The 18,835-nt window shown below is 36.9% G+C and overlaps 1 protein-coding gene across 1 annotated transcript in view; it reads left to right on the top strand.

Moving 5' to 3' along the window:
* Nucleotides 1-18,835, top strand: part of TFAP2D (transcription factor AP-2 delta (activating enhancer binding protein 2 delta)) — a 58,041-nt gene that overhangs the window by 12,652 nt on the left and 26,554 nt on the right. Inside the window, exons 4-6 of the mRNA XM_004673562.1 lie at nucleotides 2,570-2,735; nucleotides 3,192-3,310; nucleotides 18,225-18,366. Coding sequence (XP_004673619.1) covers nucleotides 2,570-2,735; nucleotides 3,192-3,310; nucleotides 18,225-18,366 — 427 coding nt within the window. The remainder of the gene's footprint in view (nucleotides 1-2,569; nucleotides 2,736-3,191; nucleotides 3,311-18,224; nucleotides 18,367-18,835) is intronic.

Here is an 18,835-nt window from a genome sequence, read left to right on the forward strand (position 1 = left end):
TTTCTAGCTAACTTTCCTGTTTATTTCAGCTGTTGAGAAGTCACTTAGTCACTTAGGAATTTATTTTTCAAATGCTTATTACACCTATAGATACAACAAAGTGAGAGTATAGTGAAAATATAATGGTAGTCTCTGACCCAGAAATCTGGGAAAACTCTTGTCATCATGACATCATCATCATCATCATCATCATTGTCATCATTATCATCCTTATCATCATTAGGTTTAAAATTTGGGAAGGTGTGGTGGAAAAGCACAAGTGTATTTACATTTCTAGCTCCTGTGGCAGGTATTGCATTGTTTTTCACTAGGTTGGCCACAAATTTAAAACTAAGAAAAGTATTTTAATTTGATAGTTGAGTTTATGAGCTTTCAGATTTCAGTTGAGAGCAGGTTTCCAGGCACTTGTTTAGGGAATTTATCTGAGATTATAGGATCTTTCTTCTGGTCTAGAGATTCCTGGTTCTTTGAATTTTTTACATCCTCTCTCTTCACTTCTGGTTTTTTTTTGTTTGTTTGTTTGATTTTGGTTTTGTTAGGGACTTCAGTGTAATCACCAACTTCAGAATGCTTAGGGGGAAAAGACCTTGGTCCCAGCACTTTCAGGATCTAGGTGGATGATTGCAAGATAGCCAGGAGGAATTCTCCAAGTACATGAGGTAGAAACACTAAGGAAAAAGCAAAAATTGTATGTTAGTGCACCCAGGGGCAGAAACAGCAATTTCCCAAGCTCCTGAGCCACATGCCCAGAGACATGTATCTGGGTGTCACTGACTAGACTGACTTAATATTCCATCTGAGGTGCTTAGGAGGGAAGGAGACACTTGAGAGGTAAGTGGAGAGTCCTGGACCACTGATTCAGTCTTCAACATGCAGGTGAACTACTTGAGGGTCTTGTAGAAATTAAGGTTCTTACTCAGAAGGTCTGGGATTAGTTCTAAGATCTTGCATTTCTAACAAGTTCCTAAGAGATTTCGGTATCAGTAGCTGAGGAGCACACTTTCAATTAAAAAGATTTTGGACAATACCCTCCTACCCAGATTTCTTCCTCCACCTAAATTTTCCTTTCATTTTCCTCATAGAACTTTACCCTTTCCTGGAACTGAGTCTTAGGATTGCTCATAATTGAAGTAATCAAAAATATGTTTAGAAAAGCAAAGTTTAAGTATGAACTTCCCCTGAGCCTCCAAAGCTCTTGACACCAGGAGGTGGTCTTGGATCCTGAGTGTGTAGCTACCATATTAGTAGTGTAGGTGTAGGATCAGGAGTTTTATAATAGGGGAGGCAGTGGGCAGCAGTGATGATCACCTATGGTTCTCAAGTCTAACTGCCTGAGGTTAGGGAATATACTCTGTTGTTCTCGAAGAAAGCAAAATCTTTGCTTTCTGGACCTTTGAGGCAAGAGGCTTCTGCTCCAGGAGCCCCAGCCTGGCAAAATTTCTTTGATGACTTTGTTGTTGTTTTTAATTACATTTTATTGGTTAATTTTGTTGTTAGTGGTTATCTTTGCTTTGATCTTTAATAGCAATAATGATAATCACAACAATATTATTGGTCATTTGCATTTTATTTTTAAAATATTTATTTTTTTATGTATATAAGAACTAGAGTATGGCCAGAGGTGCAGGGGGTGAGAGGATTCACCAGAGACAGAGTAGGGACCAGCAGAACATGCAGATCCACTGAAGTACCCTCCTGAGGGGAGCAGCAGGTGAGACAGGAAAGGTCTGTTGTGCCATGTGTGTCAGCTCCCTGGCTGGGGATCAAACTCCTGCTGCAGTGGCTGCAGGGAGCTTCATAGTGCTGAGACTTAACCCTTACACTACCAGGGGCATCCCGTCACTAGTACTTTAGGTGTTGCTGTGTTGTTCAGGTGTGGTGTTGTGCTAGACTGTTGCTGATCCTGAGGCTGACATTTGTTAGAAGAATTTGCCCTATCATCCACCCACACTGGTTGGATATTTATAGAAAAGGAAAAATTATTTTTAGTAGCAGAATGAGTGGCTTGAGTTGCCTGTAATTTTTACATGGCTAAGGGAAAGAAGTAGTAGTTCTCAAACATTAAAAAAAAGAACTTTCAAGACATTTGTGTTCATAGCAATTCCTGGGTTAAAAAAAATATCTACCCATTGCATATATGTATTTAGATACATATTCAGGAGCACACACAGACATGGATAAATAATATTTACTCATCTGGGGGTAACTGGTGGGGTTTGGAGGGTTAATTAATAGAGGTATTTCTTGGTATGAATGATCTCATAATTAACAATGATGGGACAGTTAATCCAGTCCACAAATGCTAATTTTTACTAAAATTAAAGTCAAACCCTCACAAATATTTCTGCATGGCAATTGAAGACTTTGAGTGTCATTTGAAAGGACAGATTCATAGCAGCTTTCTGAGCTGAGTCAGGTGACAGATGTGCATACACAGTTGTTGCTGTGTATTCCCAAAGTCTGAGTAGCTCCTTGCTAGTAACTGAGTAGCTCCTTGCTAGAAACTGTGTTTCATGCATTGGTCTTCTCCCCTTGTCACTAATAATGTGATATCCTTATTCCTCCAAAGGTGGTACCTGTGTGGTCAACCCCACAGACTTGTTTTGCTCTGTGCCTGGTCGGTTGTCCCTTCTCAGTTCTACTTCCAAATACAAGGTGACCATCGCTGAGGTGAAGAGGCGTCTCTCACCACCTGAATGCCTCAATGCGTCACTCTTAGGAGGCATTTTGAGAAGGTGAGGATCGCTTTCCTGGCATGGTGGATCTCTTAACTGTAACTCCTGATGTCATACCCCTGTGTCTCTTTTCTTTTTTAAGATCTATTTATCTATGCATATAAGAGCTGGGGTATAGGCCAGAGGTTAGGGGCAGGGCTTAAGAAGATTCCTCAGAAACAGAGTGGGAGAAAAACAAGCAGAGCTACTGGAATACACTGCTGAGGGGAGCAGTGGGTGAGACAGACAGGAGAGGTCTGCTGGGCTGTGTGGATCAGCTCCCTCACAGGGGATCGAACTCATGCTGCAGTGACTGCTGATAGCTTCATATCATAGAGCTTAAACTTAACCTCTTCCACCACCAGAGAGGCCCCTGTGTCTCTTTCTGTTGTAGAAATCCCCATGTGATGATGTCTTTCCGTCTTTTCCCTCAGAAGTTAGGCTTTCAACACCTCATTTTTATTTCTGTTCGGACAGAGCAAAATCCAAGAATGGGGGCCGCTGCCTGAGAGAGAAATTGGATAGGCTTGGCCTGAACTTGCCGGCAGGAAGACGGAAGGCCGCTAATGTTACCCTTCTCACTTCCTTGGTTGAAGGTATGATTTTTCAGCTCTGCCAAGTTCTGATGAAATGTTAGCAATTCTTTGAAACTCAGGTTTGTCAGATTATTCCGTTTCTTTTTTATCTATACAAGTAAGCAAGAGAGTTAATGGTAATGCAAATTAATCATTCCCATGTGGTCATGACAATGATGATTAATTAAGACTTAATAGATGCTAACATAATACATAAAACCCCAGTTAAATTACTAATCTTGGCAATAACAGGGTATGAGACAGTAGAAGGTTTAGGCATTTCACAAAGGAGTCCTTAAACAGTACCAAGAAAAAAACTTTCTGTGTACCATTTTATGATTGTTTATTTTAGTCACAAAAGTAACTAAATAAATCAGATTTGTCTAGATAAGTCAGACTTTGCTCATTGTAATTCAGTGCAACATGATCTTCAAGATAAATAATCATCCTTCATGAAGAGCTCAGAAGACTGCAGGCTTGACTTGCAGTCTTGGAGCACATTATAACCCTAGACACCATTGAAAGCCCACTGCTTTATGAGTAGACATGTTCAGTTACAGAAAGGTTAAGGTTAATCAGTGGTATAGAAACAGTAATGGGAACAGATAACTCCAAGAGTTTTAGGTTAAAGTTATTAAGTGGTATAGAAGTAAATGGTAATTATTCCTAGAGGTTATTTTTTCCAGTTTACCTTTTGTTTCTTCTGAAACAATAATTTTACGTATTACCCACATACTACTTATATACTTATCCAGATCTCTCTTTTTTTTTTTTTTAAGATTTATTTATTTGTACATACAGAACGGGGGTACAGGTCAGAGGCTCAGGGGCGGTGAGAGGCTTCACCAGAGACAGAGTGGGGATCAGAACAGGCAGATCGACGAAGTACACTGCTGAGGGGAGCAGCGGGCGGGTCAGGAGAGGTCTGCCATGCCATGTGGTCTCCTCCGGGGCAGCGGGAATCGAACTCATACGGAAGTGGCTTTAGCTTCTCAGTGCAGTGCTTTAACCCGCTGCGCCACCAGGGAGGGCCAGATCTCTCTTTTTTTAAAGATAAATTTATTTATGCATACAAGAACTGGGGTACAGTCCAGAGGTGCAGGGGGTTGTTGAGAAGATTTACCAGAGAGTAGGGATTAGAACAGGCAGGTTGACTGAAATACACTGCTGAGGGGAGCAGCAGGCGACACAGGAGAAGTCTGCTATGACATGTGGGTCACCTCCCTGGCCAGGGATCAAACTCAAGCTGCAGGTAGCTTTATAGTGCTATTCTTTAACCTGTTGCATCACCAGGGAGGAACCTCATTCAGTCCTCTTTTAAGAAGACATATTATTGGAGACTAACTCTGTAAGGAAACTTGAATGTTAAACCCAGAATGTTACTGTTTTAAAGATGACTGAAGGGACCCTTTGACCAAGATTCACCTGAACACACCTATGATGCTTTTCTCTTTTCTCACATTGCTTACTTACTTGTCCCTAAGCACTGTAGGAGGTAAAAAGTAAGTGAAACATAAACACAGACATCTTGACTTCTTCCAGTTTATCAGTACGTACCATTTACCAGATAACTTTGTGAAGTAGTGTGTTCTTACAATTCGAGGTGACATTGCTTTCTAACACTATATGTATTTTAGATGTGTGGCCATCATTTTGCCATCTTCTTTTTCAGCAGCCCTCTCCTATGACAAAAGCACCCAAATTATACTCTATTTGGTCTTTGCTCATAAAGGAATCACATTAGCTTTGGTTGATGAGATCGAAGATTTTATTCTTCCCAGGTGCATTTACTTTAATTGAGTACTCAGGTCTTTATGATTTCATGTAGATAAATACATCTTTTTGTTGTTGAAGTAATGCACTTTGTTGGAATTAACAAAAAGAAATTTAAAAGCAAAAAGACATTTTACCTACCTTAACTGCCCACGTGTTATTTTATGACCCTCAAACAAAAGCTAACACACATTTTAAAAGTTGTATTATTCATAATGGAATACTTTTCAGCCATAAAGAAAGAAGGAATGTTACTATGTTACTACTTACATTTACAGCAAAATAGAAAGAATTTGAGGGAATTAGAGTCACTTTATTCCCTCAATTAAAAATTAAATTACAGTGAAGCAAATCAGACAAATATTAGATGTTTACATAGTAGTTGAATTAACAAAATACTTATAGAAACTAGGAGGTACTAATAAATGAAGGTAGGTTTCTGAGATTAAGAAGGAGGGAGAACAGGGAGAGTTGGAAGATGAATATTGTGGCTAACTTAAATGTGTGTGAATAGTAATCAGAATCTTAAATTGTCCCTACAAAATAAAAAAAGATCATTGAAAATCTTATTGCTCTGTACTTTCTTCTCACATTTTTATTCTATTCCACATTTGGGGGTCTTTTTAAATTTCTGATTTTAGAGCCACCAAATTTATTTCAAAACTCACATTAACTCCTAAGCCCTGAGCTACCGTTTTCAAAACTCTTAAGTTGTCTTAGGACATGAGAACCTGTTAGTTGAAAAATAAGGATATCCAGTCCAAATTAAAATGAATTCATTTAACTTATAAGAAAAGTGGTTTCATTGTTGAGATCTTTCCTATATATTTTTGTTCTGACATTTCAATAGGATTGGTGGTGACAGTTGTTGACCTCTGCCCAGCCAGCAAGATGCCTTGTTCTGTATAAGACTGATGGTTTTCCTGGGACTTCTGTAGTGAATGCTAGATGTATACAGAATAATGGTGACCCAAGTCTCATTTATCAACCGCATAGAAGATTAAAATAGTTGATACATCTCTTCAGCACTTGTGGGAACTTGATCCTTGTTGAACTGACAAGGGTCTGATTCAGTTCTTTCTGGTTTAGCTGTGTTTATGTAGTTTTAGGTGGTGAATTAAACTTCACCATATTTACAAATTGATGTTCAATAAGACCTTGAATTGCCTATGTCTTTGGGTGATATTTCTCCCTACCAATCAAACATTTTTGCAAGAGCCAGTGACATTTTATTTATTTTTTTTTAGGTTTTAAATTTTATTTTATTATTTTCACTTCATTTACATTGTCTTTTTAATATTTATTTGTTTACATCATTGTTCATTTTAAATTAATTTTTTCTGAAATTCTAAAACAAGATTCCTAGTCATCAAAAATGGTCCATCAATTTTCTTGTAAACCCACAGTCTTGTGGGAAAGAAAGAATGCTTTTTTAAAAAATATATTCCAAAATTAGTATATCTCCCTATCTCCTGATTCTCTACATTAATTCAGGTATAAATTTTCATCATAAACAACTAGTAATTTAGCTTCTCTTGAATGTTTCTAGAAACAATTGCTTGAAACTTAGAGATAGCTGGCTATGACTAGAATAGTTGTTTGTGAAATATCTGTGGCCTGTTGCATTACTGGGATTCATTTATGCACACCCCACTTACACCCCAGTTTTGGTACAGCCCTTGAGCACAGGAAAAGTAACATCCAATTGTTTTTTTTTTTTCTATATAGACCAGATTTAGAAGTAAATCTCATGAAGATCTATGATTTTATCATCGATGATTTTTTTTTTTTTTTTTTTGCCATTCCCCACTCCACCCCCACAAATTGTCTCTGGTATATGGCTGTTCATTATTCTTGTTATTTTCTCGCCTGGTCCATTATACTCCTGCTATGAGTGAAACCATCCGGTATTTTTCTTTCTCTTTCTGGCTTATCTCACTAAGCATGATCTTTTCCAGCTTCATCCAAGTTGCTGCAAAAGACATGTGTTTCTTTTTTTTTTGATTGCTGAGTAATATTCCATTGTATATGTGGACCACAACTTTTTAATCCAGTCATCTATTTTTGGGCATTTGGGCTGCTTCCATGTTTTTCCAATTGTAAATAAAGCAGCAATAAACATGGGGCTGCAGGTATCTTTTTGAATTATGTGTTTTTGTGTCTTTTGGGTAGATACCTAGGAGTGGGATTGCTGGGTCATAGGGAAGCTCCATGTTAAGCAGTTTGATCATCGATGATTTTACAGTACTTGTGTCTGTCTGTTTCCAGGGAAAATTTGAATACAGCCTTGGGTTGTTGCTATTTTGATAACTTCCAAAGGAATAGAGTGGTTAATGGAATACTGTTGGGTATTCAACACAGAGATGATTTAATCTTTGTAAAGACTTAATCAGTGAACTACTGTCAGTGATATTCCTAGAACTCCATGCTTGTCTTAGTTTTCAATTTTTTTAATTGTTTTAAAGTAATTTCTCCCTGTATCTCTTTTAAATAGAGTTACTCCACAAATTGTTTTGGTTAACATAATATAGATGTATTTGATCTAGAATAAAAATATTGAAATCCAGAGTCCCACAAATGCAATATTAGACTATATTCATTTTTACTTATGTGTCTTCATTTAACAGGGTTTAAGTATATAACCAATGGTTGGTATGATTTCTTGTATGTCTTTATTTCTTGCAGACATTATCATAAGTCTGAAGATCTTTTCCTTTTTCTTTGTGAACCATATATATATGACTTCTCCTTTTTGTCCATTCTGGACAATACATATATAAAAATATATATAAACATACATATGTGTGTGTGTGTATAAGTCATTTAGAGTGTAAGTGTACCTTAAACCTCTTTCATAGAAGAAAGGGAATGTTTACAAATATTGTATGTGTGCACCCTTCACTCTTTTCAATTTTAAACACTTTGTCATGTTGTTTCCTTTTCTGGTTTCAAAAAATATGTTTCCAGACCCTGCCCTGTACTGTTACCTCATGTGAGCCACTTGCAAAATTTAATACCTTTGACTTAGTACCCCTACCCCCATACTGTATTATTTTTGAAATTTTGTCTGGTTATTAAACCTGACCGAGCTGCATTTTCTTAATACGTACCTAAAGACCACAATATCTATAATAGAGAAGGTAATGCTAACTATTGTATAATAGTTGCATCCCACATTTTCGGCACTTAACACCCTAGAAGCTTATTCTCACAGGTCACATTCTAATGTGGGAGTTCCTCTCCAGGAATCCTCCTGCCTCTCACAGTCGCATTCAGGGTCTCTTAGCACAACCATGTAGTTATTCTTCTCCTTGTAGAGACCCCGTAATGACAATGAGGAAAGGCAAGTTGATGAAAATATATGGTTTTGCCCTCACATGGCCAGACAATGACGCACACTACTATAATTCATGGTGATGAGGATTTGCCACATAGTCACACCAAATTCCAGAAGTGGCTGAGGGTATACTAGAAAATGTAATGTTTGGCAGGGCAGAGTCCTCATGGCAGAAACTCTACAGTATATAAAGACCATCTTTGATAGTCTAACATCCATTTCTACCATAACATTTGCCTTGTGTATCCTTTATTGGATTAAATACATTCACATAGATTAAAAACTTGGCATCTTGTTATACAAACACACTTAATAAAGATTTAGTATCTGTCTTCTAGCTTTCCTCTTGCCAAACAACAGTGTTATTGTTTGGAATCATAAAACTTTAACCCTGGGGGAAAATGAAAGATTGAGTAGACTTTAATACTAAGTCACAGTAGTTAATTGTGCACTTCTGGAATCAAATAACTGTGTTTGAACTCACTTCTTTTGTGCAATTATTGTCAGTAGTGTCTCTTGTACTTTCAAAAGGGTCCCAGTTTGATTTGTTATCTTATAAAACATTTCCTTTCCACACCAGTCAAACCAACCAGAGGTAGGAAAAAGGAATGCTATCACTTAGTCCTATTTTTCTGTTTTTAATTCTGAGCCTATCTGATTGCATTTCCAGGTAACAGGGAAAAAGAACAAACAATTTGGCAAGGAATTCTTTCCTATAAATAAGATATAGGAAGCATGCTTTCTCAATGTAATTAGTCCATGAATTTTTACTTTAGGATTGTGAGTTCAAAGAGCAAAACCCTTTTCCAACTATAAGTAATAATACATGTGCAAGGCGCAACATTACTTGCTCTTTCCACTGAGTTTATGACTAAGCTGATAACTGTTGCCCTCACACAGTACCATGATAGATTTTAAAAAAAGATTTATTTTTTTATGCATACAGAACTGGGGTGCAGGCCAAAAGTTCAGGAGCAGTGAGAGGATTCACCAGAGACAGAGCAGGGAACAGAACAGGCAGATTGATGAAGTATATTGCTCAGAGGAGCAGCTGGTGGGTGAGTAGAGGTCAGCTGCACCATGTGGATCACCTCTGGTGCTGGGGGTCAAACTTGCACTGAAGTGGCTGCAGTTAGCTTACAGTGCTGTGCTTTAACACCCTATGCCACCAGGGAGGGTTCCCATGATAGGTTTATATGGACGTGTGGAGCTTGATGTCAGCATCCAGGAACTCAAGGCATGAAAGGACCATCATCACAGATTAATTCCTTTACTGGACAATCAGACAGCATTTTCACATTAGTTCCACCTTTGGGATAAAGGTTTCTAGCTTTTGTCTAAAACTGTATGTAGTGTATTTTTTTTTAATGGTAATAAATTGACTCCTTGTCATTATACTCTAATTGGTGCTCACTTTAGCAGTCACCTGGAAGAGCCAACTCACGAGGGGACCATGTGATCTCTCTTCATGTATGCACTCTGGCATTCACAGTGTCTTCTTGGGCACAGATTTGCATTTCAGAACTGCAAGTAGAATTGTGCTCATTAAAATGAACGTTAGAAGAGTCTATGCAAGTCATTCATTTTTGTGTCTCTTTTGGGAAAAAAAAAGTGGCTTTTTTTTCCAAACTAACAGATATTGTCTTATTTGTCAATTTCTTATTTAAGTCATGAAAGTTTCTATCTGAGAGAATCTGCTTTAACAATTGGTAACTACAAAGGAATTGCATACTGTTGAATTGTATCTATGTGCTAGTATTTATCAGAATTTTCAATAGTTGGTCTCAATGCACCAATAAATTGTATCATACAACATTACGGAACGATAGACACCATCATAGGGGATATCTTCTTAAATTATTTATTTACTTCCTATTGTTACTGTCCTCCCTAACCTGACCATTCATTTTTAGGAGGAAAAAGATATTTACATGTAAAAGCAGAGGAAATTGGCTACTCCACAGATACCTTTGGTCTGATGGTGTGCTTGACTATCCTTGAGCTTATTCACGATAACTCTGGCACAAAAGGTAGATGTATCCAAGCCCATTTGGCTCTCTTGCTCTCTGTCCTTTGGTTCAGCTTATTCCTCATTCTCAAAAATTAGAATGCCCACTTGAAATCATGTCTTTACATTACTTTCTTAGTGATTTTTCCCCCTTATACTCTTTTTCAAAATTTATGTCTCAACTAATATGCTTTCAAACACTCAGTTTCTATATTTTCACCTCATTTACTTTTATCAAAATCCATAGATATTCTAATAAAATTGTAGATTGTAATTATTCCTATTGATATCTAAATCCTACTGAATAGCAGTGGAAATTTTGGAATCGCCCATATTTTAATTTACAACAAATGTTGGAATCTATAATTCTTTTTTAAGATGACAGTTTTTACTACTTACTTTGTAATTAATATAATTTTAAATAGATACTTTATACAAATGGTAAAAAAAGGTACAAAAGAGTATAGAGTGAAATATCACCTTTTTACTTTATTCTCCATTCATTTCCCTTCCTAGAAGAAAATAAATATTATTGATTTCTCTATTTCTTACCAAGGACATATTTGTATGCATATATATATATTTTTTTTTTTTTCAGTTTTTAAAGGATAAGATAGCATTCTGCACACACTATTCTTCACCTTGGGGTTTTTTCCTCCTCCCTCGATGTTTGTGTGCCTCCAAGCTCATTCTTACTCTCATGGTTTTCCATTGTTTGAGAGTATCATAATTTATTTAGTTTATTCAATCCCCTAGTGATATGGATATTTTCAAACCTTGGTTATTACAAATAGTGCTACAATGAGTAAACTCATACTTACATAAATAATTCTGCAGCTATGCAAGTACCTCTATTCAGTAAATTCCTGGACATATGTTGCAAGGTCAAAAGATATTTGCATTTGTAATTTTAGCAGATTATTGACAAATTGTTCTCCATGGTGGTTGTAAATTTATCTCAAATTCCATATCGCATCATTAATAAAGGTAAGAAACATTGATGTAGTAGTATTTTCCTATACTCTAGCCCAATCAGAGTTTTATCAACTTTTTGATCTTTGCTAAATTGATTGTTTAATAATAAACGACTACTTCTATTATGCCAGAGACTGAGCATATTCTTTGGAGAATTTTATGAGCTTTTCTGTCTGTTCATTTACTTTGTACATACGGGGCGATTTTTGATATTGTGCTCATTGATTTTAAGTGCTCATTATATACTAGGAAAATTGGCTGTATGTTTCTGGGTCAGTTGTTAAGTTTCCCAATGCCTGGCTATAGTTTGTCTACTTACTGTTAAGATGATTGTTTTGTTTGCTTATTTGTAGATCTGTCATGCAGAATTTGTTTACATTGATATGATCATATATTTTGTTTCATAACTTTTAGTTTCTTTTTTATAAGTTTTATGGAGGTCTTTCTAATTCCAAGGTTATAAAAAATATTCTCCCTGTTATCTTCTAATTACTTTATGGGTTCTATTTTTTATGCGTACATCTTTAATCCATCTGGATTTTGTTTCAATGTTGGATGTATGTTGTACATCCAATCTTATTTGTCATTTTCCAGATGGCCACCCAGTTGTCCCAACACCTTTTATTGATATTACGTCTTTTTCTTACTAGTATTCAAAGAAAGCTTCATCCGACACGAAATCTCCCTCTATAAATATCATCTTTCATTAGCCTAATGACTTTACTTCTCTTTTAATGACATCTCTACTTCTATACCACATTTCCTTTTTGTTTCTGGAGTGTATATTTATTAGCCAAAAAATGCTGAACTCATTAAGCAAGAGCCCAAATCTACAGAGGCTCTACCTCACCTTAATATCAACTCTGCCTCACGTTAGCATTGTGGTTCTAAACTGTAGCTTGAGATGACTTTAGAAGCTCTCAAAAATGCACATGTACTACCTCCCGTGAGTAACTGCTATACAGAAGAAGACATAGAAATTAAAAAAGACTCTCAGGTTATGAGCATGGGTTTAAAACACTACCTTTAGGCCCTCCTTGGTGGCATAGTGGGTTAAATCACAGTATTAGGAAGCTAAAGCCACTTCAGCATGAATTTGATCCCCACCCCGAAGGTGACCCACATGGAGCTGCAGACCTCTCCCGACCTACCCGCTGCTCCCCTCAGTAGTACTTCGTCAATCTGCCTGTAGTACTCCACACTCTCACTGCCCCTGCACCTCTGCCCTATACCCTAGTTCTGTATGCATAAATAAATAAGTCTTAAAAAAAAAAAACTACCTTCAAATATAGTATAGTTTGTTAAATGGTTCTTCTGATAGGATGATATCAGTTTTTTTAATGGGTTTTCTATATATGGCATTTCCTTTATGGTGATTATTTTCTTTGTTGTAACTTTTCACTATATTCTTTGGAACAATTCTTTTTTCTCTAGTTTCCCCACTATATTCTTATAACCACTATCTTAATTAACTAATGATATTTGAAAGCTTTCATTTATCAATGTTTACTGATTACTTCATATGACTCAGATGCTGTGCCAAGTGCAAGCTTTGAAAAATAAAATGTTGGTATTTAAAGAAAATTATCAGTACTAGGGCACTGTCACATAAGACACTTGTCTAGCTCATGCATTTATAGTATCTAATGCTGTGGAGCACATTCATTTCACAATAGTTGGGGAAATCTTTAAGAAATATGTTAACTTGGTCCTTTGTTTTAAAATATTCTGTAGCTTGATATTATATGATGATTTATTAAATAAATATAATATCTGAGCTTGAACTTATTCTCAAATTTGCTTCCTAATAGACACTTCTTAAAATAATCCCAGAAATAGATTTAAATGTGCTATTAACCTCATATATGTAGATAAAGATGAAATCATAGATGTGTGATTGGAATTTAGCATGAATGAATTGTTGCTTTTATTTAATAGCATTTAAGTATTGCAATACTAAGTTAAACCTAAATTTTTTTTTAAGATTTATTTATTTATGTTTACAGAACTGGGGTACAGGCCATAGGTGTGGTGGGTGGGAGGGTTCACCAGAGACAGAATGGGGAGCAGAACAGGCAGATGTACTAAAATACACTGTTGAGAGGAGCAGCAAGCTGGTCAGGAGAAGTCAGCCACACCCTGTGGGTCAGCTCCCTGGCAAGGGATCGAACTTGTGCTGCAGTGGCTTCAGGGAGCTTCATAATGCAGTGCTTTAACTCGTTGTGCCACCAGGGAGAGCCCCTGAATTATTTTTTAAAACAATATTGTTATGGTAACTGTTGGCTAGAATCATCTAGTGAACAGCAGTGTGAAAGTATCCTTTAGTACAATTTAGTATTAATATGAGTTTTAGTTGTCTAAATTTTAAAGACAGGAAAAGTTCTTTGCTTTTAAAAGATTTATTTATTTATTTTTGCATAGATGAAGTGAGATCTAGGCCAGAAGTGTGGCAAGTCAGAGGATTCACCAAAGAAAGAGTGGGAGCAGAACAGGCGAATTTACTAAAATATACTGTTGAGGGGAGCAGTGGCAGGACATGAGAGGTCAGCTGTGCCATGTGGGTCACCTCCCTGGCCAGTGATCAAACTGAGGCCTAAATGGTGATAGTGCAGACTTAACCCCAAGGTCACCAAGGAGGCCTAAGACAGGAAAAAAAACTTTATGACTGTATAAAAGCTTGAAAATTTGGTTTACATATTTCTATTTAAAATGCATTAAGATCTGCTTCTTTTAAAATAATGTGGCAACACAGATCTCAAGAAAGATTGACTGTCTCCCTATTAACTTTCTGTTTCTAGACTACATGATGCTTACCATTTAAAGTTTTCCTAATATCTCCCCCTTAGTTTCTTATATTTGCTTTTGAGTATGAAAAATGAGTACTCAGAAATCAGAGATAATCTCTTTCATTTCTTCTCTTTATGTTCTTTCCATGATCTGCATCACTTGTGCCAATCTTTTGAGTTTTCTCAGTTTAAGTTATCAGCTGTTAACTGTTGAAAAACTGAATGTCCATTAGCATTTCCACTTTTTAAGGAAAGGACAGTCATATTACTTGGCTTTCAGAGCCCAAAGTGTTTCTTGTAGAATACTCCTGTGAAACAGTAACCCCACTTTCCAAAACTTGCATGCATCTTATTTCAAAAATACTAATTTTTGAAATGACATGAAACAAAGTGGATGTACGTGCCACATTCTAACTATATATCAGAGTGTCTTCACTTGCCACTTCTTTTGAAATGACATGAAACAAAGTGGATGTACGTGCCAAGTTAGTGTGTTGCCTCAGTTTTGCAACAAAAGGGGTGAAGTAGATAGAGCCTGTTTGTCAAGTGGCACAATACACTAAAATAAAGGAATAGCTTAAACCTTTTCTGGGAAAGAAAAAGAATCCGGGCATCCTACCGGATCCCTCACATAAAGGAACTATCAGAGTTGTATTTGCTATGTGGGAACAGAAGGCAAAATGTTCTCGGTCCTTCCAGAACCAATTTTTGTACTGTAGTTGTATGCCTGGTCTTTTTCACATGGAAATTTTGTCCCACCAGAAACAGAGATGCTGCTAGATTTTTATTGTACAAATCAGTATCATTCATACAATTTTTCTGATTCCCAAATCTCCATTTTTCTTAAACTCTTGACCCTAAGATCTCTGTTGTTAGAGTTTTACTCTACTTTTGTCGTTGTTACTGAATATCATGTATATTTTAGTGCATAGATCCATTAATCATTCATTTTTGGGTCCTCAAACACAAAGCTTTTGCGACAGGAATACACATTCTAACTATATATCAGAGTGTCTTCACTTGCCACTTCTTTTGATGTAGCATCGCTATACATCCAGTAACAATGTTACATCACACGCAGGAGAAAGCAGTAAACAGAAGTAAGGGAAGGAAGAGCTGGTTGTCAGTGTAAATGTAAATAGCAGCTGTTCAATTCAAACTGTTTTTAAAAATACCACACGGTGAGAGATTTGCATAAAATGGGCCAGATCCTCAAGAATCAGCTTTTAGCACCAAATTTAAGAGGCATGCTGACATTCTCCAGTTTCTACTGTTTCACTTCTCCCACGATTGCCCTGTTTTTCTGTGATTATGGCAATATGCAGATATATCAATATATATAACTCTACCTACTATATAAAGATGACGTCTATAAATGGTGATTTATATTATCTGCAAGAGACTTGAGGTTGTATGAGCATATCCTTTGTTCAAGTGCTGTTCCCATAATTTTATGGGCCAAATTTATGACTTTTCCAACTAAATTTGTGATTTTAAATTTTAAGTCTCTGTCATTTTTTTTTACAGATTTATTTATTTATGCATACAGAACTGGGATACAGGCCAGAGGTGTGGGGGGTGAGAGGATTCACCAGAGACAGAGTGGGGAGCAGAACAGGCTGACTGACCAGTACATTCCTGAGGGGAGCAGTGGGCGGGTCAGGAGAGGGCTGCTGCACCTCCAGGGCTGGTGGGGATTGGGTCACCTCCAGGGCTGGTGGGGATTGAACTGAAGTGGTTTTAGCTTCTTAGTGCTGTGCTTTAACCCGCTGCACCACCAGAGAGGGCCCAAATTTCTTTCATTTTTTAAGAAAATGTAACCATCCTATACATTACAATATCTTTTATGCCCCTAATTTTAATTTCCAATATCCCTAAAGAAACCCTTGGGGTATTTAGAATAAAAGTCCTTTTTAAAAAGTTTTTATGCCACTTCTTTTACAAATATGTACACATTTTCTTTCCTACTTGATTAGGGTGATAAACTGCTCTTAATAAGCAATTTTAAATTATAGTTTTTACATTGAAACTTTATATGAAATTGTGAATCTCTGGTAACTAGCACTATGCAGACAAATTAATATAGAGACCTTTTCTGTTTAGTTATGTCGTTAATTTTAAATGAAGACAAATGATAATGTTTTCTAATACATGAATATAAAAATCTCAACTAAAAACTTCCTGTCACTGCTTTGGAACAAAGTGTGAGAGTGTATAGGGGGGACCATAATCAGAAGGCTCACTAATCTAACCTACATTATTTATTTGTATGTCTACACAGTGTTCCTCCTCTATAATATTAACCATTTTTCTTTCTTCCTGCTATTAAATTTATTGACTGTTCTGTTCAACTATGAGCATAAAATGGGATCAGATCCACTCCTTAGACTGCTACTTTAACCATATAACTAGCTACTGCACCAAATAAGTGTCACATGGTTTGGTTATAAATACTGATTTTTTTATTTCTTCATAACAAAATTTGACCAACTCTGTGGCTGTTGGAACTCTTTGCCATGATTACCATCCTCCAGATAAAAGGCTTTATCTGTAGCCCTGATTGATACTTATGATACAATAGCTTTTATTATATATGTCAACATAATATCAATACACATGTACAGCTGTAGATAAGGCTTACACCTGCACAAAGTAAATTAGAAAGCACTATTAAGGTATTTTTGTTGTTGTCACTGCTATTGTTGACACAACTGTCATTTTCCTAGAAACAGAGGTGACCTCTGGTACCCTTTCCTAGACGCCCCTTGACTCCTACCTAGCATTATGGCTTTGAACAAAGTAAGTGTTCAGTAATATGCAAACAAAGCTTAGTGTGGTAAAGGGACTCAAGTAAGATTTGGCTTGGTTGAGTATTTAAAATACTATTATTTTCCAGATTGAAACACATCACCAAATCTTACTTTCTGCCAATAAGCCATTTTATTTATTTATTTTTTTAAGATTTATTTATTTGTACATACAGAACTGGGGTACAGGCCAGAGGCTCAGGGATGGTGAGAGGCTTCACCAGAGACAGAGTGGGGAGCAGAACAGGCAGATCGACGAAGTACACTGCTGAGGGGAGCAGTGGGCGGGTCAGGAGAGGTCTGCCACACCATGTGGTCTCCTCCGGGGCAGGCAGGATTCGAACTCATGCGGAGTGGCTTTAACTTCTCAGTGCAGTGCTTTAACCCGCTGCGCCACCAGGGAGGGCCCGCCAATAAGCCATTTTAAACCCCATTTCTTAAAATGTACAGAATTAAAATTTTGTTAAAGAACAAAATTTATTCATGACTTTATTATATTTAAGAAGAATTATAGTTTTACAATACACTTAAGAAATAGTATATTTCATATTATATTTCATATTTCATAGTGCTAAAATGTACTAGGCCTACCATAGAACATGATAATACTATAATCATAAGTAATATCATAACATACTGTTATGAATATAATATTTTCCCTTCAAAGTGTTCCATTTCTTTTTTTAATTATATATATATTTTTTACATTATTCATTTTGCACATTGTTTCATCTCACTGTAGTGCTCGTGGACTTCCCACCACCACTTCACCCATGTGCCTTCACCATAGTCCCATGTGCTCTTCCCATTTCTTGAAGTTATTTGGGCTGACATTTTGACAGATTTCATGGAAAAGATCTAAATATTGATACTGGGGTAGGTTGTGGGTTGAACAACAACAAAGCCACATGTCCATGGAGCTTTATGCCAATGTTATTAACATGCAGGATCTCAGAATCACTCTCGTCTAATGGTCAGAATCTTGAGGGGAATTAGAATTCCTAGATTGTGGGTCTGGTGGTTCCATTCAATTTCTGCCTCCCTCTGCTGGTAAGTAGTTTCTCTGTTTCCCAGTTTCTTCTCATCTTCCCCTACCTATCCCTGAAAAATTCTATTCCCTGTATTTAGAATAAAAGGAAAAATGACTCACCAGACCACAATCAGAAAGGTGGCTTATAGAAAATAGAGGGTGTTACTCTTACTGAGTTTGGACCTTGGTGAGAAATTGACTTCTGTTTTCTGCCAACAGGGGAGGCTTTACACTTGGCTCGGGATTTTGGCTATACCTGTGAAACAGAGTTTCCAGCCAAAGCAGTAGGAGAACATCTTGCCAGACAACATATGGAACAGAAAGAACAGACAGCAAGAAAAAAGATGATCCTAGCAACCAAGTAAGCAGAATGGAAAAGCCTCAATGTGCCCTCCTCCTTCGGTTTCTATTCCTTGGAATGGTAGTAACAGTCTGGGAAACACCAGTTCTCTAAAACAAGGGGTTCTCACCCACCAGTAGGTAGATATATTAAAGTATGATCCTGCACCATCCACTGCCCACTGCCCATTGCAAGATTTACAAATTGCCTTTGGTTAGTGATGGGCTATCAGTGACGTTAAAGTTCTTAAATAACCTCTCTGAATATGTAAGAATTCCTAGGAGGAAAAACGAGTATCAGAGACACAGATTACAGGTAAATATGCCATGGGTTGAGAAGTACTTACAACCATTCACTCACTGTGCATTCTTAACCACAGATAAAAATCTCAACAGGGCCCTCCCTGACAGGGCAACAGGTTAAAGCACAGCACTGAAAAGCTAGCCACAGCCACTTCAGCATGAGTTTGATCCCTGGCCAGGGAGGTGAT

This window comes from Condylura cristata, unplaced genomic scaffold, assembly GCF_000260355.1.
Source record: "Condylura cristata isolate star-nosed mole 26May11 unplaced genomic scaffold, ConCri1.0 scaffold00001, whole genome shotgun sequence".
NCBI lineage: Eukaryota > Metazoa > Chordata > Mammalia > Eulipotyphla > Talpidae > Condylura > Condylura cristata.